At 43.6% G+C, this 24,599-nt stretch overlaps 1 protein-coding gene across 8 annotated transcripts in view; it reads right to left on the bottom strand.

Moving 5' to 3' along the window:
- Positions 1-1,957: 1,957 nt before the first annotated feature.
- Positions 1,958-24,599, bottom strand: part of LOC113827159 (nuclear hormone receptor FTZ-F1 beta) — a 44,723-nt gene continuing 22,081 nt past the window's right edge. For 4 of the 8 annotated variants that reach the window (XM_027380057.2, XM_027380059.2, XM_070137817.1 and 1 more), the window contains exons 4-13: positions 9,101-9,348; positions 7,219-7,339; positions 6,604-6,878; positions 6,105-6,316; positions 5,614-5,828; positions 5,097-5,294; positions 4,497-4,749; positions 4,073-4,230; positions 3,647-3,741; positions 1,958-3,218 (exon numbers count right to left, since the gene is read on the bottom strand). In XM_027380057.2, the coding sequence (XP_027235858.1) occupies positions 3,652-3,741; positions 4,073-4,230; positions 4,497-4,749; positions 5,097-5,294; positions 5,614-5,828; positions 6,105-6,316; positions 6,604-6,878; positions 7,219-7,339; positions 9,101-9,348 (1,770 nt within the window). In that variant the 3' untranslated portion in view covers positions 1,958-3,218; positions 3,647-3,651. The remainder of the gene's footprint in view (positions 3,219-3,646; positions 3,742-4,072; positions 4,231-4,496; positions 4,750-5,096; positions 5,295-5,613; positions 5,829-6,104; positions 6,317-6,603; positions 6,879-7,218; positions 7,340-9,100; positions 9,349-24,599) is intronic. The other 4 variants (XM_027380058.2, XM_070137818.1, XM_070137816.1 and 1 more) reach the window with 1 other exon arrangement.

The following is a 24,599-nucleotide window of genomic DNA, read 5'->3' as shown; positions in this document are numbered from 1 at the left end:
TTAATCTCAAATGTTTGATCAAAATGATAACCAATCAAAATATATTACATCTAATTAATGGGGGCACATGTTTTGTGCATCTTTCTTTTATAAAAAAAAAAAAAAAGAAAAAAAGAAGAGAAAAAAAAAGGGGAAAAAAAAGTGCAAATGAAGTGTGAATTAACAAGGTTTCAGTGCATCGGGAAAAAGAGAGGTGAGTTCCGCTCATGCACCCTCGGACGGCTTTCACATACACCCATTAGCCTCTCTCAATGTCAGCACCCTGGACGGCTCTGCTGCGTTCTGCATGGGGGATCCCTGAGACCACTCACCCTCTCGCCCACATAACACAACCCTCTTTTGAGAAGCTTAAAAAACACATGAAACTGCAAAGTTACTGTGATCTCCATAACGATCTCATTGAAAATTAAAAGTAAAAATTACGTACATGTATATATGTATATATATGTATATCAGCAAAGAATTTGACATTCTAATATTGAGGGTTGAGGACTTGCCGGTGGAAGCGAGTTGGGAGGGTCCCCGCGCCACATCTCGCGGCCGACCCACTCACCACTCTCATGAGGCCACTTATTATGTTCTTTGGAATAACCCAGCGTCCTCTAAAATTGCTCATCATTAACATAATATCACAAGAGTACATCTTGTTTACCAAAGGGGTAATAATTAGCTTAGATATCAATGGAATGTTTACCAATAACAGCCTTCATGAAAGTGGTGTGAAACTGAGAAAAAATATATCAGGAAATGTAATGCAATAAATTAAAAATCTCTTCTGTAGAAAACATAGAACACTAAATTCGATAGTACCATCTCTTCGTCTCTTCCCAAATAATCTTGTGCACAGCGCAAGACGGAAGAGAGGCAAAACAACGACGCACTGTGAGCTACTACAGTATAGAAATTGGAAAGACATTGGAAAAAAGTTTCTGGGCAAAGAAAAAGTTTGTCATAGACTCCAATTCTGGGCATTTTATAAAGCTTTAGATACCTGTGAGTAGTTCCATACTAAATTTTAACTGTTACTGCTTAACATTCAAATTAGGTGAGACAGAGCACATTAATTTTTTGGGGGTGGAACTATCTCAGCTGATATACATCCTTAAAGAATGCTACAGATATTGGCCACAGCCTATAATACATACCACAGAAAAATTCAAGTAAAAAAGTTTACACTTTGCTCCTATCTCACTTCTGTTTTATCTAATGGTACCTTTTAAAGTACCACAGACAATTTAGTACCACGGAGCTCAGTGCAAAAGTATCATCACAGAAGACAGTCAAGTTTTCGTAGCTCTTCATGTTTGACATCGTGGAATCGTAGAGTTAAAGAGAAAAATTAAGAACAAGGATTTTTCAGCATCATAAATTCTATACTTCACATAAAAATGATATAGATATATATAACAAGGAAACAACAATTCAGCTAGAAATATCAGTTGATAACAAATTAGGTTAGCAGAGGTAGATGATGAAAAGATCTGTATAAATATAGAGAATGAGAAGAAATTGAGAATACTGTAAAAATTTATTGTAAATAACTCTACGGTACCACAACGCCCTACTTGGTTAGTTGCTGGCTGGCAGGTACTTTGTGGTGGGAGTATTGGTGTCACGACTGGGCCAGTGGTGCAGGGTAGCTTCAATTACCACCAAGTTATCAAAAATATAATAAATGACATGATTTTAAAATCTATATGAAAAAATAGAAAAAAAAAGAGTCAACTATCTCATCTTTCTGATAACATGACATTACAGGAGGTTTTGAATGTCTGGTAGCGTAGACATGAAGTCCCACAGCCACTCCAGATGCCCTTGGACAGCCTCCCCTTGTGATCATGTTGCACAACTCCCCAGCACGGTGGAATTGTCACAGATTCACAGAGCCAAATCTAGACCAGAATTCTCCAACACCACAGAATGATATGCACATTGGTGGGCTTCTAGGAGCTAATGATTTTTTTTCTTCTTTTTTTTTGTTATGGATCTCCTTCTTTTCTTTTTTCTTTTTTTTAACATGTTCACTTTAAATGGCATAACTTTGACAGGTGACTGACCAGTCGGTGTCTGGAACTGTCACTCATCTGTCAAGACATATTCCATTCAAGTGTCTGATTCTGATGATACCTATTGCTTTGCTAAGATAACCTGTTGTAGGTTTCTTCTTTTGTGCATTTGGTTTTACAGAATCCTGGTCTGTGGCAGCTTCTGGCACCTCTACAACCGCTGCTGCTCTGCCTATGTTGCCACATGTTATATCACTATTATATTTTCTTAGTATAGCCTCAATGATACTAACCAGCAGACTGAAAACTGAGCTATAAAATTCTTTGAAATACAAATTTAAGAACAATTAAGAGTTAACAAAGGTAAAAATCTTCTGACTCTTTCCATTTGTGAGAGAGAGCAGAGACAAACCATAAATACTAAAATAAAAGTGCACAAACTTGCTATATAGTGAAATATGCAAACGTACACAAACACTTGGTCAAATTAAACATGAAATTTCTTTGGACATTCAGGTAACAAGAAAATATATTAGTCGTATCAGTGGCAACTGGCATTGCTGGACACATGGCATGGGAGAAAATATAAAAAATACTGCTTCTGAGAGTATATCCATGGAAGACAGCTTATAGCTTAAGAGTCCATGCCACAGCCTCTGGTAACCTCCCATCAGGTATATTGGCGGTGGACGCAATGACTCAGCGAAAGGTAACTCATGTCGCACATTATCAGATTTCTTATATTTTCATTTTACTACTCTACCCAGCGGACTCACATTATAATTCTAATACATTTGGTTGTTAAGAGGTTTGTTAGATATAATATATATATCTATATATATAAATTATATATTAAAAAATAAAAAAAGATGTCCTTGAGTTGCCCCTTCCAAATTTAAAACTTGCTAGGTGATTCCATCTTCTTGGTTCTACTCTGTGTGACAATGAATGAGTACATAAGGTGGGATGAGTTAGAGACGTCCACTTGTCACAGCCATGGGAATGTCATCCCTTCAGAGTCACAAACTGCAGGTCCATATTTTGTAGTCATGGCAAACTGGTCATTACCTCCTTTTTTATCTTTTTTTTTCTTCCTTTTCTTTTATTTTTGCCCTGATCACGCCATTTGTACGCACATTGTGAGCCTGAAGCAACGACGCATACCTGAGGGAGATGCAGCAACTGACGCTGAACACGAGGTTGTACTCCAACCTGTGGAAAAATATTCAGTTACTTTTTGCTGTGCGACTATAGAAGTTACATCTTGGTGTTCAAAGAGTATACCTAGAAAAAGTACATTTGATAAATGGGCAAAAACATATTTCCTATAAAATTCTAACCACTCTCAGCATCCTATTACTAGTCATATACAATATGTGGCATAACATAGTAGCTATGCATATATTTAGATAACAAAATTAATTACATCTGATCTTTTCTGCTTTTGTATTACCATTACTGTTTCTGCTTTTATATTAATTTATATTTTTCAGTCAATTTCATCTTACAAAACAATGAAGAAATTAAACAAATACAATCATAAAACTCCTCAATTTATTTGCAGGTAAAATCTGAATTGTATTCACAGTCATTAAGCATTTTGGAAAGTAAATAACAAAAGACTAGAAAGTGTAACTTGCCTTAACTAATGGTCCCCTCTTAACAGCTCAAAGAGAAAATTGAAACTTGGCACATCTCCCTCCTTCTTCTTCATAGAGAGCATTTCCTTACTCGCCTGAAAGGAAGAAAGGGAGTTAAAACGGCATTTTAACTGTGCAGAACTTTGTGTGCACATATAAATATGTGGGAGAAAGGATGAAATAAATTTATAAGCATTAGGATGGAAACTTTAATCATTGCAAAAAAGAAGGATTTTGTTGTATGAGTAGTATTATTTCACTGTGTGAGATCAACTTTGAAATACTGATTCTAACCAAGAATAATTCATATAATTCTTCGATATGCATACTATAACTTCTTTCCTTTGCACAGTGTACATGAATGCTGAAGATAGAAAGAAAGGAAGAAGAAGAAAAAGAAGAAAAAAGAAAGCTTTAGCTACTCACCTGACACGTGCGTTGGAGTTCAGGGATGCGGAGGAGAAGTTCCCCAAACTTAGGCGGCAGGTGTGGGTAGTGTGAGAGTGTATACTCTTGCAGCGCTTGGACCACTTTCTCTTGAGAGTAACGCACTTTCTCACCATCCTCAAGCCCAGACACGTCTACTGATGAGGGAAGAGTGAGATCAGTCCTTCAAAAAAAGTCCTGTATTTTCCAACTGCCTTGAGCTTTGTGATGTGAAACTGTTCTTTTGATCATAATAAGTAATCTCTGTGTTATTAATAATTTATATCTACAGATGGTAAAACATTTAAAGTACACATACTGCTTTTAGAAATATTTATAAACATGTAAATTAACTCAGATTGCTTTAGTTACAATATTCATAAGACAGCTTGCATATTGTTCTCTGCATCAGTATTATTCTCACCTGAGTATAAAAGAACAATGACCTTCATGGCCATATACTCATATTTGTCGACCTGGAGCCGACGCAGCTGTTGGGTCAAGTTGAGCATGCGTTCAATACAGGGTCCGATGCCCATGACCTCAGCCTGCTCTAAGGTCATAGTACGACCCGAACTGACCCGGATCTCGCCTGGGGACTCCATGGAACGGAAGCAACAGGACAGGAGGAGGAGCTCACACCAGGAGTTGATCAGCAGGCAGATCTGATCATCAATCTGATAAGAAACACAGTATATAATCACTAATAAATTCACAATACATCATCAAATCTTTGTTAACACCAAATAACTAATAAGTAAAGGAAAATGATAGCAACAGACAATGTAAACAATAATTTATCTTGGATTCCATTTGGTGAATTCTAATTTTATTTCTACCAATATTAATACTCTCAATGTGAATACTTTCCTTGCCAATTCAGAAATGACTGACATTTTCAGGTCATGATAACATACAATATACTAATGTACCTTCAATTATAAATGCAATACACTAAGTTGACATTATATATTCCTTGCAATCATTCAGATACAATTGCAAATTTCCTAATATGGAAACTTACTGTAATGTGCCTGAACAATGGTAGAGACTTGCACCATTTAACAATCTTATACAGTCTGTGGTCAGCAATGGTGCACAGATTATTCAGGAAGTTGGGAGAGTTGTTTTCCATGGCTTCCCTTGCGGCTTGCTCAGACTGACGAAGTTGTGCCATTTCACTCTCACTGCAGTGCCATAGGTGTTCAACATCATGGATTTGCTGTTAAGAAAGGTTTTTAAATATCAAGAACTTTGTATAGAAATTATATGTTTAGGTTAATCATAGGATTCTGGTACATGTTACAATCAAATATATATTTATCATACTAATGACAATGAGATACATGATAAGTAGTTAGCTATAAGGAAGAAATCATCACATATCCTGCTTGAAATCAGAAGATTTAAAATTACCCAACAGCAACCTGACAGATCTTTCATTTAACTTTTACTATTAGAGACAATTAAATACTGCCTTAACTACAACAAATAAATGTATGCAAACAGACACCAAAAGGGGTAATTATGCAAAATCCTACCTGTAAGAGCAGAGGGATGGGGGGCTTCTCTGGAGGTGGTGATGGTTTAATCTCTTCGCTGTCTGATGGTTCAGCTTTGACAGCAGAAGCATCTGGAAGCCTTTGTTGGTCTAGATGGTGGGTAGATGGTTGAGGTGTGACCAAGGATGGTGGAAGAGGATATGGTGCACACTGATATGTACTACGCCCACCTCGTGTTCGGTCTTCACGGATGGCTGTTTGAGAGAGAAAGAGATTGTGAGATTAGTAAAGTAGAATAAAGACAGAAATTTGCATTAGATTAAACAATTTGGATTTAAAATAGATGCAAAAGAGAAAAGTGAAATATTTGAAAGCTATGAAATCAACTTATTACAAAATCAAATACAAGAGCCATAGCTACTATTTCCTGGAGGAAGATGCTATTTCATCTCATAATGTCACACAAATATTCACAAAATATTTCCTGTATAAATTAGTAGCCTAATAGTAATAAAAAATAATTATTATACCTTCCAGTTTCATGCCCATGCAAAGACACTTTTCAAATCTACAGCCAGGACATTTCTTCCTTGTACTGATAGTGATTGGACAAGAGGAACCGCGCATGCAAACGTAGTTCTTCTTGTTCTGTACTGTCCGCTTGAAAAATCCTTTACATGATTCACATGAAAAGATGCCATAGTGGAAGCCTGAGATTTTATCTCCACAGATGGGACATGGGCTGTTTAAGAGAAAAAAATATTGTAAATATTGAGCATATGTATGCATATGGAATGTCAAATTATTATATGAAGTGTGGCTAAATGTGTAAATGTCTAAATAAATAAATAAATAAATAAATAAATACATATGTATTTATAGAGAGAGATATAGATAAAGATATATATATACTTCTTGGTCAAACCAAACATGTACAGTATCTGGGAGGGAAAAAAACTGCCACAATTTCCTAAACCAGATCTGTCCAATTTTACCTCAACTTTTGCCAGTAATTAGTAATTTGCATACCTGTTGATGAGCTGTTGCCTTGTTATGCCAGACTGGGCAGCAATCACTGAATGTTGTGATAGGTCAGCTGCCAGTCGCTCATCCTCCTTGACTTCCTTCGAAGAATCTGGGTGACCTCCAAGATTGTGGGACTCTCGTAGATCTAAAGGCGCGCTGTAAAGACCTCCAGCTCCTGGGTACTGGCTGGGATGGCTAGTGTGGCTTGGAACGCGGCCCAGGTTGGGGGACTGATGAGGTGGCATTTGGTAGGTGATATGGCGTTGCTGGATGGGCGACTGCGGAAGAATAGATAAAAGTTAAATTTCTTTATGAGGAGAGTATCAATTAAATGTATATATACTTGTGTTCTGTGCTAGTATGTGGATTTTTTTTTCTTTATAGATATGCTATTACTTGGTACCTGACTATTCCTAATATACAGCAAAGGTTTTTAGTTACATTCAATATTTAGAGAGTAATATGCTTACACAATAACCAACCTTCCTTATTAGAGTATACAATAATTCTTTCACTTCAATAAATGATTGTAAAACTATTAATTTATAACAATGGTTGATTTTCCAGTCTCACAATTATACACGTCATTCAGGTACCCCTATACAAGCAAAAACTTACCTGTGAAGGAGAGTAGTGTGTAGGAGAAATGGGTGATGGAGCAGAAGAGTAACTATTGTAAGAGCCGCCATACTGGGACGCATCACTGTTATTGCGACTGAGTCCTGTTGATGGTGTGTGGCTGTTGAAGAGAGAAGAGGTTTCTTTATTTATCATACTATTATCTTCTATTACCTATCATTTGCTAGTTGTTCAACAAAAGCCTCCATTTCAAACTTTAATATTCTTTTGTAATGAATAATCTTTGGGGCAGTTGATTTTTATGCATAAAGATGCATTGGTACTTGCATACAGCTTATCTATATATTTATTCTAGTGCCTTTTCAAATATGTAAACATGTTTATACAACACAAAACTATAATACTGCAGTCACAAAAACAGTTTACAGAATGTTAAGCATGTCAGGCATATTACCTAAATAAACTAAAATACCTTATGATAAAATAGTTTTCACCATAAAACATAATAAGAAACCCTAGTCACTTTTTGTTCATATTCAGTTAACATCAAAGACCTTGAATACAGTAAACATAAGTCAAATGTTCTTAATAACCTGTCTGGAATAAAATTACAAGGATATGAAACAAAGGGCACAGTTTTATGAATTCTTGGAAAACATTTATGTTACAAGCAAATAACTGATAGGACAAATTCAGCAGTTTTTTCATGTTTTTTTTTATACTAATGCTAGATTATGAATTCACTAGAATTTATAATCTAGCATGAAGAGATAAAATACACAGCAACAAAGATTGTTTTAGAAAATGTAACTCGAGTTCAACAATATTAATCATGATATTTCTCAGTTCACAGTAATTGATCATCATTTAAGACCTGAAACAGGCAGAAGAAGAAAAAAGAAAAAGAAGAAGACAAAAATGGGATGAGAGAAACTATATGAAAAAATATTAAAAGAAATGTATCCTTTAAAACCAACTTATTAGAAATGTGAAAATAAAGAAAATGCAGAGAAAAAAATAACTCCTCTATATAGATGAAAGGAATAAATCAAACAAAAAAAATATAAAGAAAAAAGTGTTACAATCACAACTACATTCTTCAACAAACAGTCTTGGACTAGCCTATATGTAAATGGGAACAAAAAATTTGAGAAAAAATAAGAAGAAACAGAAATATGATACCCTAAAACATCAATTCTGGGGTATGTTATATGGGCTAAAGAAGGTGCAGGGGTGTGGCAAAAATGACCATTAAAGGAGTGCAGAGGTTTGGCAAAAATGACTAATATAGGAAGGAAATAATATATATGATGAATTTTTGGATGATATTCTTCTTAATTGTGGGCATATTCTATTGAAACAATAAAATAAAATACAATAAAAACTAATAATAATCACTTCCTTTGATGTGAGGAGCAAAGTGTTTGGTCTGAGGGAATAATCTCTTGCTGACTTGTATTTCATCATTTTCCTGACTTACATTTTGCAACACTGACATTATTTAACAAACTGGGGTGTGTGGAGGAGGCTTAGAGGTTCTCTTAAGAAAGAAGAATTTTGGTGTGGATAATGATTCTAACCAAAGAAAAAGGGAAATACATATTCATTAAAACAAATTGAATTGAAATGTGAAAACTTTAAGAAAATGTGTATTTGTTCAAAAAGTCTATATGAAATTGGAACATTAAAAAGGAAACTTAAAGCAGATAAAGATATGTTATTCCAAGCAACCTGTATAGAAGTAGTTATCTAAAAAAAGGAAATCTAGATTTTATAAAAAAAAAAGAAAGTATACTTCCAAAATATAAATAAGAAAATGATTCAACTCACCTGTATGGAAAAAAAAACACAAAGAAAAATATATATCCATTGCTAACACATGTATGGAAAATGATGTAAAAAAAATCCTCATGTAACCCACCTGTATGGAGACGAGAATCCCGACACATGCCTGCTGGGCCCGGGTGACTGCGTGGGAGAGTAAAGGTGTGTGGGTGAGTGGGTGTGCGGGTGGAGGCGAGGGAGGAGGGGGCTCTGGGAGGGGGTATAAGGCCCTGGGTGAACCTCACACCCAGAGTCACTCCTTGGAGGCACCGGGGAGTCAGTCTGAGAAGCAGGCTGGGACGAGAAGACGGTCTGCTCTTCGCTGCCACTCTCTTCGACTTTTACCTGGGGAAGGGGAGATGGTCAGGAAAGTTCTTCAAGACGTTTGTGCAGTTGGGTCTCAGGGTTGGATTGCCCAGTTTGGGGTTCGAGGGTCATATTTTCTATTGTTAACAAGTGGCATGTGCGTCTTTTTCCTAACATCATATTATCATTAGTGTTGTTATTATCATCAGAATTAAATATTCTTAAAATTTCTTTTCCTTCCGGTTCGAATGACTAAAACTTTTTGTATGAAATATATGGTTTATTTGATACTCTTGCTATTCATTGGGACACATGTACAATTGAGACAATAATACCTATATAAATTGTACGCCCCATCCAAATAAAAGAAAAGAAGAGAAAAAAAACTATCACTCCCCTTGTTCATAGTCCCCAACCCGTCCACTTCACTCACAGACATGTACACACCCGCACACCGAAAGGAGAGAGAGAAAAAAAATGAAGAAGAAAAGACTTCATACAATCCATACAGACTCATCAACAATCACGCATGCATCCCAGTAGCAACATTAACAACCATATCAGCCTCGGAGACGCATCATTTCCCGAGCGAACCGCCCGCTATCACCGGCCAGTTGCGTCACCCGAACCAGAGTTTCCGGCCACGACCAGCGCCCGCAGAGGAAGTAAATGGCAACGCCTCTGTGCACGTCTCGGACACGCCGCTTCCCATCAAACATCGTTCTCCTCCTCTTCATCTTAATCATCTCCCTCCTCTACTTCCCCTCTCTCCTCGTCGTCGTCTCCCTCCTCCCCCCTCCATACTTCCCCTTCACCCCGCCCCCCTCCCCAAGAGCGTTGGTGGGATAGCGGTGCTCTTGTCGAGTTTATAACCGCAGGTGAGAGAGAGAGAGAGAGAGAGGGGGAGGGGAATGGTCGTCACGCTGGGAGGGATTCCGCTGACGGTCGATACCCTCCCTATGTGTGGGGGGAGGGGGGAGGGGGGATGAAGAAGAAGGGAAGGAAGCGAAGGACGATAGGGAAGAATGAGGGAGGGGAAGGAGTAGGGGCAATGGGAGGATTAAGAGGGGGAGGAGGAGGAGGAGGAGGAGGAAGAGGAAGAGGAGGAGAACATGAAGGTGTCTCCTGTTTTTTGGTATTTTTCCTATACTTATTTTTCGTTCGTGTCATTTCTAAATTCACATTGTTTCCATCTCAAAGCTTTTAGCTGTGCTATGCAAACTGAAAATCGGACATAAGTTTTCTTTCTCCTTTTACTATTACACAAAATAAAGTGCTGTAGGACGTCTACATATGTATGAATATGTTTATAAATAAATATATATACACAATATATATATATATATATATATATATATATATATATATACATATAATGTATGTACGTATGTATATATATGTATAAATGAATGCATATATATATATATATATATATATATATATATATATATATATATATATATATATATATATATATATATGCAAGTGTGTTTGTGGCTGTTTGTATGTATGTATGATGTATAAGTATGTATGTATGTATGTATGTATGTGTGTATGCATGATGATGATTATATATATATATATATATATATATATATATATATATATATATATATATATATATATCTCTGTGTGTGTGTGTGTGTGTCTGTGTGTGTGTGTGTGTGTGTGTGTGTGTGTGTGTGTGTGTGTGTGTGTGTGTGTGTGTGTGTGTGTGTGTGTGTGTGTGTGTGTGTGTGTGTGTGTGCACGTCTATATCTTCCGAGCAACTTATCAAACCCGAGATTTAAAATTTCTCTTCTGAACTATCTCGAGTCCTTTTTCCGCCCAAGGCCGTGAGGATTTCCACCGGAAAGGCGATCCCGTTATATTTCGTGTCCTAGAATGTTTATAACGGATTTGATGCAGTGATAGTTATTCTTTCTTTCTTTGTTATCATTCCGGTCTTTAAGAAATGTGCTCTTTGTTTATACATTGTCCAGGAACAGAATCAAATGAATTCAAATTGGCGTAGCGACTGACAAACGCCATACAGTGTAATTCCTCATTATTCCCGACACGTTTTCTGCACACGCCAATAAAACGCTTCCGAAACGTGGTGTAACGGGGTCTTCACTCACCGCTTCGGAACTTTTGCCTAACCTTTTTTTTTAACGTTCTCTTTCACTTCTCTACGCAACCTTCGCTTATCTTTCTCTCGGAAAACGTCTCATATCTTGCTCTTAGCACTGATTCTTATCTCTATTTCCCTCCCCCTTCTTCTTTTTCCCTAATTTCCACCTTTTTCCCCCTAAAACTAAACGCCGAATATACACGAGAGGCTATAATGGTACCGAGAGTTTACACCGTGTTCCAAAGCAAACGCATGTAGGGAACATTGTTTACAAACCGGTGCACGTGGCTTCTGACGTCAGAGGTTGAAGGAGGGGGGGGATAGGGAGGGGAGGGGTAATGGCTGGGGGGAGGGGGGGAAGGGGGCAGGTGTTGGCACGTACAGACACGTGGGGGCGTTGCTAGGTTGAGGCGAAGGACCGAAATAGGATTCCGTACTCCAAGGCCGCTTTCGGAAGGGCATGACTAAGTCGCGAACGGCCTTCCCTCTTTCTCTATTATTATCGCATACGGAAACGCAGAGGCCTGGGATGTGTTTACAGCGGGGGCGGCGAGGAACAAAGGGGAGAGCGAGGGGGTGCTGGGCTTGAGTCACATACCCGATAAAACAATAGTTCGCGTTGTTCATATTGTTCATGTCGGCTGGATGCATTTCTTTCTTTCTTTCTTTCTCTCTCTCTCCACGTAACAATTTCCTATATATTCATACGTGACCTTCGAGCCAAATAACGCTTTTATATGTACCATGTTACAATAAGCTGATTGAAAACAGACCCCGCTTCCATCCAGGAATGCGTTTTCTTCGTAGAGATTTCAAAATATCCGCATCGTTTATCACTGTACAGCGTCCGTTCTGTTGAATAGATTTGTGAACTAGAACAGAACTGCTTCTGGTTATTTCATGGAGGCAGAAGTCGCTTTTATGGGATTATTTTATTCTTGGTACGACTGGACTGTACTCATGCTGACAAATGTAGGAAAGGTATGAATGAGAGTTGATATCTTAAACAATATCAAAAGATGTATTTAACTGGATTCAATTATCTATCTTCGTTCGAAATGCAAAAAAAATATATCTTTCTGGTGAAAATGTATTCGAAACCGGTAAAATACACCTCTGGTATTCTGAAAATATTCATTCACATTTTTTTTCTTTTTTACATATACCAGGTACGACTGTAGCTCTCGGCCTTTTCCAGGATACATGCTGTCGAGTGTTCAGGTGAACTCTGTCTGCACGTTCATGTGCGCGCGTATACTGTATATACATAAATACCAGTATTATGTATGTAGGTTTATACGTATATATGTATGTGTATGTATGTATGCATGTATGTATATATATACGTATATATGGATATGTGTATGTATGCATTTATGTATATATGTATGTGTGTATGTATGTATGTGTATGTACGTATGTATGTATGTATGTATGTATCTATGTATGTATGCATTTGTGTGTGTGTGTGTGTGTGTGTGTGTGTGTGTGTGTGTGTGTGTGTGTGTGTGTGTGTGTGTGTGTGTGTGTGTGTGTGTGCGCGCGCGTGTGTGTGTATGTAATCACATCCCCCCCCCCAGCTCCCAGAGTCCACTAAGTGAATCAGATTAAGAGTCACGTGGTGGCCGGAGCGGGTTTACATTCTCGAGTGAACACCTGCACTTTCTGGCGTTTCGCGTTCCGCCTTGTAGTGACACAGCGCCCACGTTTGCCACTAAATGCAGCCGCCTTCTTCAAAAGCAAAGAGAAAGGGGAGAAAAGAATACGTATTTATAAACCAAGGAGGTAGTTATAAGCAGCCCATTCGCTTGATAAACGTAAGAAGAAAGAAAGAGGCAAGGGATAGCTGGGGCGTGAGATCACCTTGGCCAATGAGACCGACGTCGAGAACTGGCTGTACATATATTAACCTCATGATCTTCCGTGATCTTAACCTCTCCGCTCCCACCTGTCACCCTTCCCTCCCCGCTCTCCCTCTCCTCCCTTCCACCCATCTATCCACCAATCAGTCCATCTATCAATCTATCTCATGATCTTCCGTGATCTTAACCCCTCCACTCCTACCTGTTACTCTTCCCTCTCCTCCCTTCCCTTCATCTATCCACCTATCTATCAGTCTATCCACCTTCTCCATCTATCTCTCTCTCAATCAAGCCATGTGCCATCCTCCTCGCCCTCGCCGTGGGCACAAAACAAAGGGCCAAATGAGAGCTAAGTGCCGCTCATGAGCACCGATGATGGCGTATTAGAATTTCATGCCGTGACCTTGGCTCTCCGCGTGGCTCTGAAGGTGAAAATTGGCGCGGGGCAGAGCGGGCGGTGTTTGCATGTAACGCACGTGGGTTTAGGGGCGCAGGCAGGGAAACAGACCCTGGGGCTGCATGACTGTAACTACTTTGATATAATCTGTGCATACACACACACACACACACACAAACAAATATATATATATATATATATATATATATATATATATATATATATATATATATATATATACTTACACATCTATACATACATACATACACACAAACACACACACATATATATTTGTAAATCTATACATATATACACATACATACATACATATATACATATATATATATATATATATATATATATATATATATATATATATATATGTATATGTGATATAATATAAAATGTTATCAAAGACACTCGTGAACATGCCAACCTCTCCGAACCAACAATACACAAGTTATATCGAAGTGCGATGTAATTAAAATACGGAAAATACAAATGTACCAGAAAATCAAACTCGAAGCGACAAGCCATAAAGAGACCACAACGGGTTTCATTCCGCGGTTTCACTTCATATTTCTCTCTATGGCTATTTCTACGCGATCTGAGCCTTGTAAACTATCTCTAGAATCTCCATTTTTTCTCCGTTTGACCTTGGGGAAATTATATATCGTATGTGAAGTCTATATAAAAAAATATCGAGAGGCGGCAATTCTATAAATCGTAAAAAATATATAAAGATGTTAATGGTGATATCAAAAGCAATTCTGATACTTGTTATGAAATTACTATTACTATTATTTTCATCAAGAGTGATAATACTATTATTTATAATTATGATAATAATAACAATAATAATGATAACATAATAATAATGACAATAATAAAAATAGTAATAATAATAGTAGTAGTAGTAGTAGTAGTAGTAATAATAATAATAATAATAACAACAATAACAATCATCATTGTTATTACAATCATCATCATTATCACTACAATAACAATAACAACCCCCCCCCCCCCAAAAAAAAAAACTCGCTCATCCGACAAAGAAATTTCTAAAATCTCCCCTCCACCCCCTTAATCCTAGCCCCTCCCTGTTCCACCCCCACCCCCCTTCCACCCGTCCACCCTCACCCCCCTTCCACCCGTCCACCCCCACCCCCCTTCCACCCGTCCACCCCCACCCCCCTTCCACCCGTCCACCCTCACCCCCCTTCCACCCGTCCACCCCCACCCCCCTTCCACCCGTCCACCCCCACCCCCCTTCCACCCGTCCACCCCCACCCCCCTTCCACCCGTCCACCCCCACCCCCCTTCCACCCGCCCACCCCCACCCAACACCCCCCGGGGACAAACGGACGCGAAAGGGACCCCCGGCGTTCTGTCCCCCTCGTCGAACGGGCCCTCGAACAAATGACCTTGCCGAGGACACGTAGTAGCGCCGTCCGCGTGGGGTGCGTCATGGCGCGAGACTGACGGATAAATATACAACCACAGTGACACCTGCACTTCCTAGAACCACATGACGTAATGCTCTCTGGTGTGCGTTTGGGGAGAGAGGGGAGGGAGGGGGGAGGAGGGGGAGAGAGGAGGGAAGGGTGAGGGGGATGGGTGGGAGGTGAGGTGGATGGAGGGGGAACGGTGAGCTGGTCGGAGGAGAGGGGAAGGTGAGGTGGAGGAGGGGGAGGGGGAGGGGAAGGTGAGGGGGGGGAGAGGGCAGGGTGAAGTGGAGAAGGGGGGGAGAGGGGAAGTGATTGGGGAGGGGCGTTGGCAGCAGGAGGAGAGGGGTGGGGAGCCAGGAGGGAGGAAAGGTGGAGGTAAGAGAGAGAAAGGAGGACGAGGCGATGGGAAAGGAGAGTAAAACGAGAAGGAAGAAGGGGAGAGACAAAGAGAAGGAGAAAAGAAGCAAGAGCAGAGAAGGAGGGAAGGGAGAAAGGAGGTGCTAGGACAGAAGGGGACAGCAAGGACGAGAAAGAGGATGGAACAAGGAAAAAAAATGACGGCGCGAAGAAGAGGAGGAGGAGGGGAGGCAGTGCGGGGAGACTAAAGTGTGACCGGGCAGACGAAGGTTCCCAGCGAGGGGAAGGAGTTACACGAAGGGGATGATGCCGAGGAGCGACCTTAGGAAAAGGGGAGTTGGAGGAGGTGAAGGCAGGGGAATAGCGGTTGGGGAGGGGAGAGGAGGGGAGGGGTTGGGGAGCCTGGGAGACGAGTTCAGGGGGAGGGGGGAGAGGAGGAGTCTGGGAGCGACTTTTGAAGGGGAGAGAGGCATAGACGGAACAGACGGATACGTGTTACAACGGCTCTTAACACCGGAACACGGGCAGACGTGCGAAATCAATAATGAAATAACTCTGGGGTCTATGAACACGTTAGAATTTGCCTCTGACCGAATCTCTCTCTCTCTCTCTCTCTCTCCCTCTATCTATCTCTCTCTCCCTCCCTTCCTCTCTTTCTCTCCTTCCCTTACTCTCTTTCTCTCCCTCCCGCTCTCTTTCTCCCTGAATTCACCTGAAAACCTCTTTCACCTTCACTTTGTTCATTATTATTACCGACAATAACAGGAACTCTCAGACACGCGAGTTCCTAGGAAACATGTGCGAACACCTGGCTGGCGGAAAACGTGACCTTACAAGGTTGAGGGGAGCAGAGGAGGGCGGGGCGAGGGGAGCAGGGGTGGGAGGGGGGCAGAAGGGACGGGGCGAGGGGAGCAGGAGTGGGAAAGGGGACAAAGGGAGTGGGGTGAGGTGAGTACGGGTGGGAGAAGAGGCACAGGGAGTGGTTAAGGGGGCACAGGGAGTAGGGTTAGGAGAGCAGGAGTGGGAAAGGTGCAGAGGCTGTGGGGATGAGGGGAACAGGAGTGGGAGAGGAGACGAAAGGAGTGGGGTGAAGGATGCAAGAGTGGGAGGGGAGAGCAGGAGTGAAAAAAGGTGACAGAAGAGGTAGGAAAGGGGCAGAAGGAGTGAGGCAAGGTGAGAAAGGGGATGAAGGTGGGGGGGGGAGGTAGGGGGCGGGAAGGAGGGTAAGAATGGGACAAAGAGAGCTCTGAATGCAGGGAGAGAGGGAGCTAAAGGGGGGAGGAGGAGGGGAAAGATGAGAAGGAGGGAATGGACGAGAGAAAGTGGGGAAGACGGCGGAGAGAAGAGGGAAACACAGGGGAAAAGTGGGAAAGAAGTTGGAAGTAGTGGGAGAGGGTGGGGAAGGGGGGGGATGGTGTAATGAATTCACATGTGCGGGGATCGTCTTTCGGAATAAATGCTCTATGCTATAAAATATCTTAGTTTTTGCATGTGTCCTTATATTACGACCAAATACGTTTATCCACACACACACACACACAAACACACACATACACACGCACACACACACACACACACACACACACACACACAAACACACAAACACACACACACGGTCGTGCTGCGTTGTCTTCGTGTATGCTATGTATATACATGTGCATGCGTATGTGCTGAAAGAAAGTCCCCACAGCACCTGACACTGACATGGCAGAGGAGGGGCTGGTTAAAGAAGGGGTGGAGGAAGGGAGGTGGAGAAAGGTGGGAGGGGGAGGGAGGGTGGATGAGAGGGAGGAAGGGAGAGGGAGGGGAGCAGAGGGGGATAGAGGGTTAGGGGGAGGGAGGGGGACAGAGGGTGAGGGAGAGGGAGGAGGAGAGTGATGGAGGGGGTGGGAGGGGGAGCGATTGCGAGAGTGGATGAGGGGGAGGGTGGAGAGAGGGGTGGATGAGGGGGAGGGAGGAGAGTGGATTAGGGGGTGGGAGGGTGAGGGGAGAGTGGAGAGAGAGGGGATGAGGGGGAGGGGTAGGAGGAGGGAGACTGTGTGAGGGGGAGGGAGGGGCAAAGCGGGAGGAGAGGGGGAGGGGGCCAGAGAGGCCAGAGAGGGGCTGGATCACAACCCGGCACACTAGCGGGATTTCTTCCACTATATCCGCTCGGGTTTTCGGAAAATGTTTCTAAATTTAGTCTGTCGCGTGAGGATCGACTGCCCGCCTGCGCTGTAGCCTCTTCCACGGCGCGGGGAATTTCGGAGGATTGGGCGACACATTTCATCTTTATGCACAAAAAGAGGGGGGGGGGGGGACGTTCCCTTCTCCCTTGAGCCACTGAGAGGAGTATTCATCAAATAAAAGAACAGGACCTAACGTCAAACACAATCATACATAACCAAATAAACAAAATAAAAGAAGACATTTTAAAAATGTCACTTACACCAACAAACAAACGCCCTCGCAGCGCCCTCCGGACAGGACAATTCACAGTAAACAGCTTGACAACAAGGGCCCGGGGGCGCAACACATGGCACCATCGTCTCTGTACCTGGCCAGTTATGGCATCCACGTTATGCGCGCTACCCGGTCTTCACGCACGCCGTTTTTCCTCATATTTTTTGTTTTCGTTTCCATATAAAGTAACGTAATATAACAGTCCATCCGAGAGACAGGAAAATTTTTGCTCTCGAATGGCGAGGGGGAAAATCCGCGGGGAAAAAAGCCGTAACAAACGTTTCACTGCATTAGTCAACTGCGCCACAGCGAATCCCACGCGTGACTCACCCTCCAGCGCGTCCCAACGAGCGGGCTCGAAAGGTCAGCCTCACGAAAGGAAATTCGGCGGCGAATCATACTGCAGGTTAATTCCGAGATAATCCGAGCGAATGTTCGGATTTTCGATTACATTACACGGAAGAATATGAGAGAGAGAGAGAGAGAGAGAGAGAGAGAGAGAGAGAGAGAGAGAGAGAGAGAGAGAGAGAGAGAGAGAGAGAGAGAGAGAGAGAGAGAGAGAGAGAGAGAGAGAGAGAGAGAGAGGAGGGGGCGTGCGAGGCGATCTGGGGGTTCACCCCGGATGCTCCACAAAAACCGAGTGACAACGGGACTTGTAGAGTCGTCTACTTAAGTCCAGACGCTGTAGTGGGTGAGTCACACGCTGAATTTTAGTCCCGGATGTTATTATCGAGGTGGACGTATATTTTTCTGTATTTCCCCCGTCATCGTAAAGCTGGAGGTTAAGAGGCTACTGCAAGATTTTTTTCTTTAAAAAAATTCGAGCAGGTTCGCTAGTGTTTGGATTACTCTACACGCAACAACGATCGGACAAGTGTCAAGCAAGTGTTCTTCGCCTGTACGGACACTTGTACATCGGTCTCTACTACTAAGAACCTAGCAGCACGCACACCTGCAGATGCGTGCACTTGTTATAACGAAGGCCAAGGTCACTGTGAGAGGTTGAAGGGGGGGTGTGGAGGGAGGGGAGGGGAGGGGGGAGGACTAGAGCAGCTGCCGTTAATAACGATGCGCTGGATGTGGGCGGGGTCTTTTTTTGTTGTGGCTGCTGTTTTTGCTGTTGTTGTTACTGCCGTTGTTTCGGTGACGTTTGGCGGTGCGGCGTTTGCGGGTTTCGGCTTGGATCGGTCGGCGGGTTAAGATTTCCTTTCGATGCGGAGCGGAGAGGTGCGCGGAAGTGGCCGAAATGTGTCGGTTGTAATGCGGCCCTATCATAACCCGTATCCTTTGTTTTCTTGTTATTATTTTGATTGGGGATGATGGCAACAAGACTAACGATGGCGATGGTAACAACTGCCATGAGAAAGACGACAGAGATGATGCTGGCAATGATAATTACGAAGTCGGAGATGACGATGATGGTAACTCCCTTCTCATACAACACATTTCCCGCGATAGTGAACGTGCTGACTGCATTATTAACGACATCGTGACTGAGCCGAAGTTAATGTCAATAGTAATTTGAACGATGAGAGTAGTATTAGTGCTGTTAACGGTAACGACTGTGGCGGTTCGTGCTGATGGGTTGTTAGCGGCGTAGATGGTTTTATAATGTCGACTCTAAGGGCGTTTTCTTGTCCTTGCTTGATCTGATGTCGAAAGAAAAGTTCTCGGTGAGTTTTTTTTCGGGGAATATATGACGTTAGGGAGGAGGAAGTGCCTGGCAGATGTGCCAACTTAGCCTATGACGACGATGATGGAGATGGTAAAGGTGTGATTGAGGATAATGGTGACTGATGATTTTGGGAGCAGGAGGGGGGGGGGGAGAAGGTCTTGGTGCTGATGAAGGCGTCACAGCGGGCCGCGATGGTGCAGTTGAGAAGACGAGGAGGGAAAGTGACACTGTGGAGGCACCATATTAACATACTCATCGCTATCCAACTGCAATATAAACTTGGGTTTAAGAAAACCCGTTTCCCCTCCCTCTTCCCCTCGTCCAATCTCGTTTCCCCTCTATTTTCCTCCATTCCCTCCCCTCTCAACCTCACCTCCATCCTCCATTTCCTTTTTACTGTCCTTCTCTTACTCATGTCTCCCTTCCTCCCTTTCCTTCTATCTTCTCTCCACGTTTTCCTTTACATCTTACGCCATCTCTCTTTCCCCTCCCTCATTCTATTCTTCTTCCCGCTTCCTCACAACTTTTTTTCCTTTCTTCCTTTCCCCACCCTCTCTCGACTTCCCTCCTTCCTTTCTCCTCCCCCTCCCCCTCCCTCCTCCTAACCACTCCCTCCTTCCCTCCCTTCCCCCTCTTTCTCCCTCTCCCTCTTCGCCCTCCCCTCCCCCTCCCTGCCCCAAAGCCGAGTCAAGGCAGCAGCTGCAATAAGGTCTGCATCTCCCCTGTTTCCGTAGAGACAGCGGGGCCGTGTTCTCCCCTGCCCGATAAGATAGATACGTTCCGAGAGCGTTAGATGTTGCTGATAACACCTGGCTATCTACCCTAGTAACGTAAATGGGGCGTGGAAATGGGGGGGGGTGTTACATGTGCATTGTAATAAAAAAAGTGATTTTGATGTTGATTTTGATGACGGTGGAAGTTAAGATGACGTCTCTTCGCTACAGACGTGATGACGGCGACGAAAAGACCGAAAACGCGTTCTATACATGCAAATGAAAGAGAATACACGCAGCTTTCCCATCCTCGAACACCCTCCATAGGCCTACTTATACGTATCCAAATCGATGAGCAAGTCATCCGCGTCCTCCTCGTAAGCGTCTGAAGTGTGTAGTAATTCGCGAGGGATTGCAGGCGAGGCTCCGGTGTCACACGGGGCGCTTAAGCTCATCCGGGAGAGCTGAGGGTTGCCGGTCGGAGGAGGTCGAAGCTTCAACGTTTGCGAAACCTCATGGCGCCGGGCGGGTGGCGTGGCGCGGGGGACTCGCCCTTCGCTTCGGGGTTGTGGTGGCAGATTTATACATGTAACTACCTATCTGTATCTATGTTGTTTACTCAATCATATATCGCTAATTATAAATATATGTAATATATACATACATATGTGTGTGTGTGTGTGTGTGTGTGTGTGTGTGTGTGTGTGTGTGTGTGTGTGTGTGTGTGTGTGTGTGTGTGTGTGTGTGTGTGTATATATATATATATATATATATATATATATATATATATATATATATATATACATGGTTATATACAAATGTGTATATGCATATAGTCACGTTACCGTTTTTTCAGTATGTTGCGCCATTTAATCTTATCACGGATTTACTATTCATACCCTTGTGGTGCATTTTTTTTACTATTCTATCTATATCTGTCTGACGTAATAAATCCTTTTATCATATCAAATCAAATGATATCGTTTTATCACCTTATATTTTTAACTCGCATTATACTGCTACACGAAGACCGGAGAAGTTGGCACAATCCTCTTAAACTAGACACGAAGGAAACGAACAGGGACCACAGTTCCCTCTCTCTCTTTCTCATTTCCTTTCTTGATGTTCCTTTTTATTCCTCTTCTCTCTCTCTCCCCTCTTCTTTCTTTCCTAATATCCCTTTTCTTCTCCCCCCCCCTCTCTCTCTCCCTTTCTCAGTGTCTGCCTTTCCCTCCTCCTTTATTTCTCTTTTTCCCTCTTCTTCCTTCCTTCGCTCTCTCCTTCTCTCCCTCCATCCCGAAGAGCTGCGCCCTCCCCAGACGTCAGGCGACGCCCCTCCCCCCTCCCCCCTCCACCAGGTGGCTCCCGCGGACGTGGTGGGGAAGCGAAGGTTAAGACGGCAATATTCATCAATGGCTCAACGTGATGATATTATAATCCCCCCTCCCCCTCCCCTCCCTCCCTCCCCCCACACCACCGTCGCCGATTCCTCCACCCGCTTCTTTCTTCCTTCTCACCCTCCGGCTCTTCCTTCCTTTAACTTCCTTCTTTTCCCTTCTCTCTTTTTTCCCCAATTCTTTCTTGCTCTCCTATACCTTTCCCCTTTTTTCACCCTCCAAAAAACCCTTCTTTTTTCTCTCCTCTTTATTTTTTTCCTTCTTCTCTCCCTCCCTCTCCAGCTCTTTTCTCTCTCCTTTCCCCTCTCTCCCTCCCCTTCCATCCTTCATCTCTCTCCCTCTCCCTTCCTTCCCCCCCACCCCTCCCCCTCCCTCCTCCGCCAAGACTCCATCGCGGGGCAAGCGACTTGACCTTCTCCGGGTTCATCTCTTCATGTTATCCAAACACCGATTTATTCCTCTGCTGCTGCATATTGATAAGGCGCTGCTGACTCGTGTATGACTCCATAAATGCTTCGCGCCACAAAAATATTCGCTGGGCTGAGCATGACACACATTTTCTGTATCGTCATCATGAGGCCGACCCAGAGAGAGCGAGGGTATGGGGTGAGGAAGGAGGGGTAGGGGTGAGGAAGGAGGGGTAGGGGTGAGGAAGGAGGGGTAGGGGTGAGGAAGGAGGGGTATGGGGTGGGAAGGGGGATGAGGAGGAAGGGTAGGGGTGGGAAGGGGTGTAAGGAGAAGGGTTAGGGGTGGGAAAGGGGACATGGAGAAGGGGTAGGGGTGGGGATGGGTGATAAGGAGGAAGGGTAGGGGTGAGAAGGGGGATAAGGAGGAGGATAAGGACGAAAGGTGAGAGGAAGAGGGGTCGCGGTGGGAAAAGGGATGAGGAGGGGGACGAGTGGGAAAGGATATAAGGAGCGTGGATGAGCGTGGGAAAGGGGCCAAGGAGGAGGGGTAGAGGTGGGAAGGAGCATAAGGAGGGGGCAGGGGTGGGAAAGAGGAGAGGAAGAAGGGGTAAGGGGAAGAAAATGTGATATGAAGGAGGATTGTAGATGGAGAAAGGGACAAGAGAGAAAGTTGAGATGAGAAAAGGGAGAGGGAGAAGGGGCAAGGAGTGGAAGTGGGATGAGGGAGGAGAATAGGGAGAAGAAGAGGGGAGAAGGAGAAAGAAGAGGAACAGGATAGGAATAGAAAGAGGGGAGGGAAAGGAAGAGGCACAGGTTGGGAATGGGAGCGGGAGGGGAGAGGATGGAGGAATGGGATCGTGAGAGGTTGGAAGGATAGGGAGGAGAGGGTGGGATAGATAAATATATCTATGCGTGATTCCTTGTTACTAATATAAAAAATATGGTTAAATTAACTGGAAGGTGAAGCGACATAGGCCTAAAATATCATAGGATTTCTGCCAAGAGAGGAAGTGATAAAGTATATTCCAAATGGAGCCGATATAACTCCCAATTCCCTATTTTGACAGATATACCGAGAACTTCCCTCAAGCACCACGGGCCTAAGACGGGGCCGCCGCTTTCCCGGTGAATGGGGGAGCATGTGACCGCTCTCACGCCTCTCCTCGACGGCACCGCGCCAAACCTTGTGTCATTTTCCCCTGCCTCGCTCCTCCCTCTACCGGGAAGCGCAGATGACGTTCGTGGCACCGGAGTCTGCAACCTGTTGGCACCGCCTCCGAAACCGGGCGCCCGCAACTACGCAGGCTTCCACGGCGCCTCCACACGTGTCGAGCACATGACGACGTGTGTTCGGCGGAGGGATGCGCTCGTCGCTACGCGCGCACGACCCGCAGGGATCCGTCGCTCGCTCTACGCACCGATCATTATGTCGTCGACTAATTGATTCGGTGATAAATGGCGTCGCGTTTGATATCGGAGCGGCGCCATTTGTCCTCGTTAAGGGCCGTTGGGATTTGGCCCTCTGGCATTTGCTCGAACTGACTCCACTTCCGCTGCAGAGTACCGTGACCCTTGGCACTGTTACGGCACTGCTTCAGATGTGCGTGATTTATAATTTAGTGATCATTAGGAGGGATGCTGATATTAGCAATCATTAGCCCTTCTCCGCCGTCCCCTCGTGTTACTTGTACTTATCAGACGTGTCCAAATTTCACGTCGCGAAGCAAGCGTACCAAAACGTCGGCATGTTACGTGCTGGGACCCATTGAATGTTTATTATAAGGCCAATGAGTGTAATTTACTATTAATAATTACCCAATGGAGTTCCTCTTGTGGTGACTGCCTGATCCCTTCCCTTCATACAGCTCGGAATACATCTTCTATTCAAGTATTATCAAATAATTTCATGTTATCAAGACGCGGTGGACTTTAGACTCCCATCGCCCAAGTGTGTGCATACTCTCTGTCGTCATGCCAACGTTATCAGTAAATTCGACACAGACTGACTTTGAGGAACTAGACCGATAAAGATATGCTCGACCGCCTTCCCCTCTTAGCGCAGATCAGCTGGTCCTGCTGACTCACATTGGTGTCTCAGCAGGCTGGTGGAGGCAGCAGGTGGCCGCCCCCACCTCTGCTGACGCTCTGCTGCCTCGCCTGACCTTGTCTGCCAGGGGTCAGCTGGCACGACCGCAGCCTGGGTACGCGGGTCTCGGCAGCGCAAGGCAATTGCCAGGGTACGTCGACGGCGCCGCTGCGATGCCGTGTTCGTGGTTCTTTCTCTTCGGCAAATTAAAATATTCGTTTTTCAGGCTATGCAGCATTAAAAAAATGAAACTGAAAATCGCAACTGACAAAGGGATGGACGTGACGCAATCGCGAAAGCCGGCCAACAATGTGACATACATACACACAGGTGGTCTCCGAGTGCCAAACGCGGCCGTCCGCACCGCCGCCACCGCTACCGTGCCGTCATACC

This window comes from Penaeus vannamei, chromosome 23 (genome assembly GCF_042767895.1).
Source record: "Penaeus vannamei isolate JL-2024 chromosome 23, ASM4276789v1, whole genome shotgun sequence".
Taxonomy (NCBI): Eukaryota; Metazoa; Arthropoda; class Malacostraca; order Decapoda; family Penaeidae; genus Penaeus; species Penaeus vannamei.
Note: the sequence above shows the minus strand (reverse complement) of the source record. Positions and strands in the feature narration are given on the sequence as shown.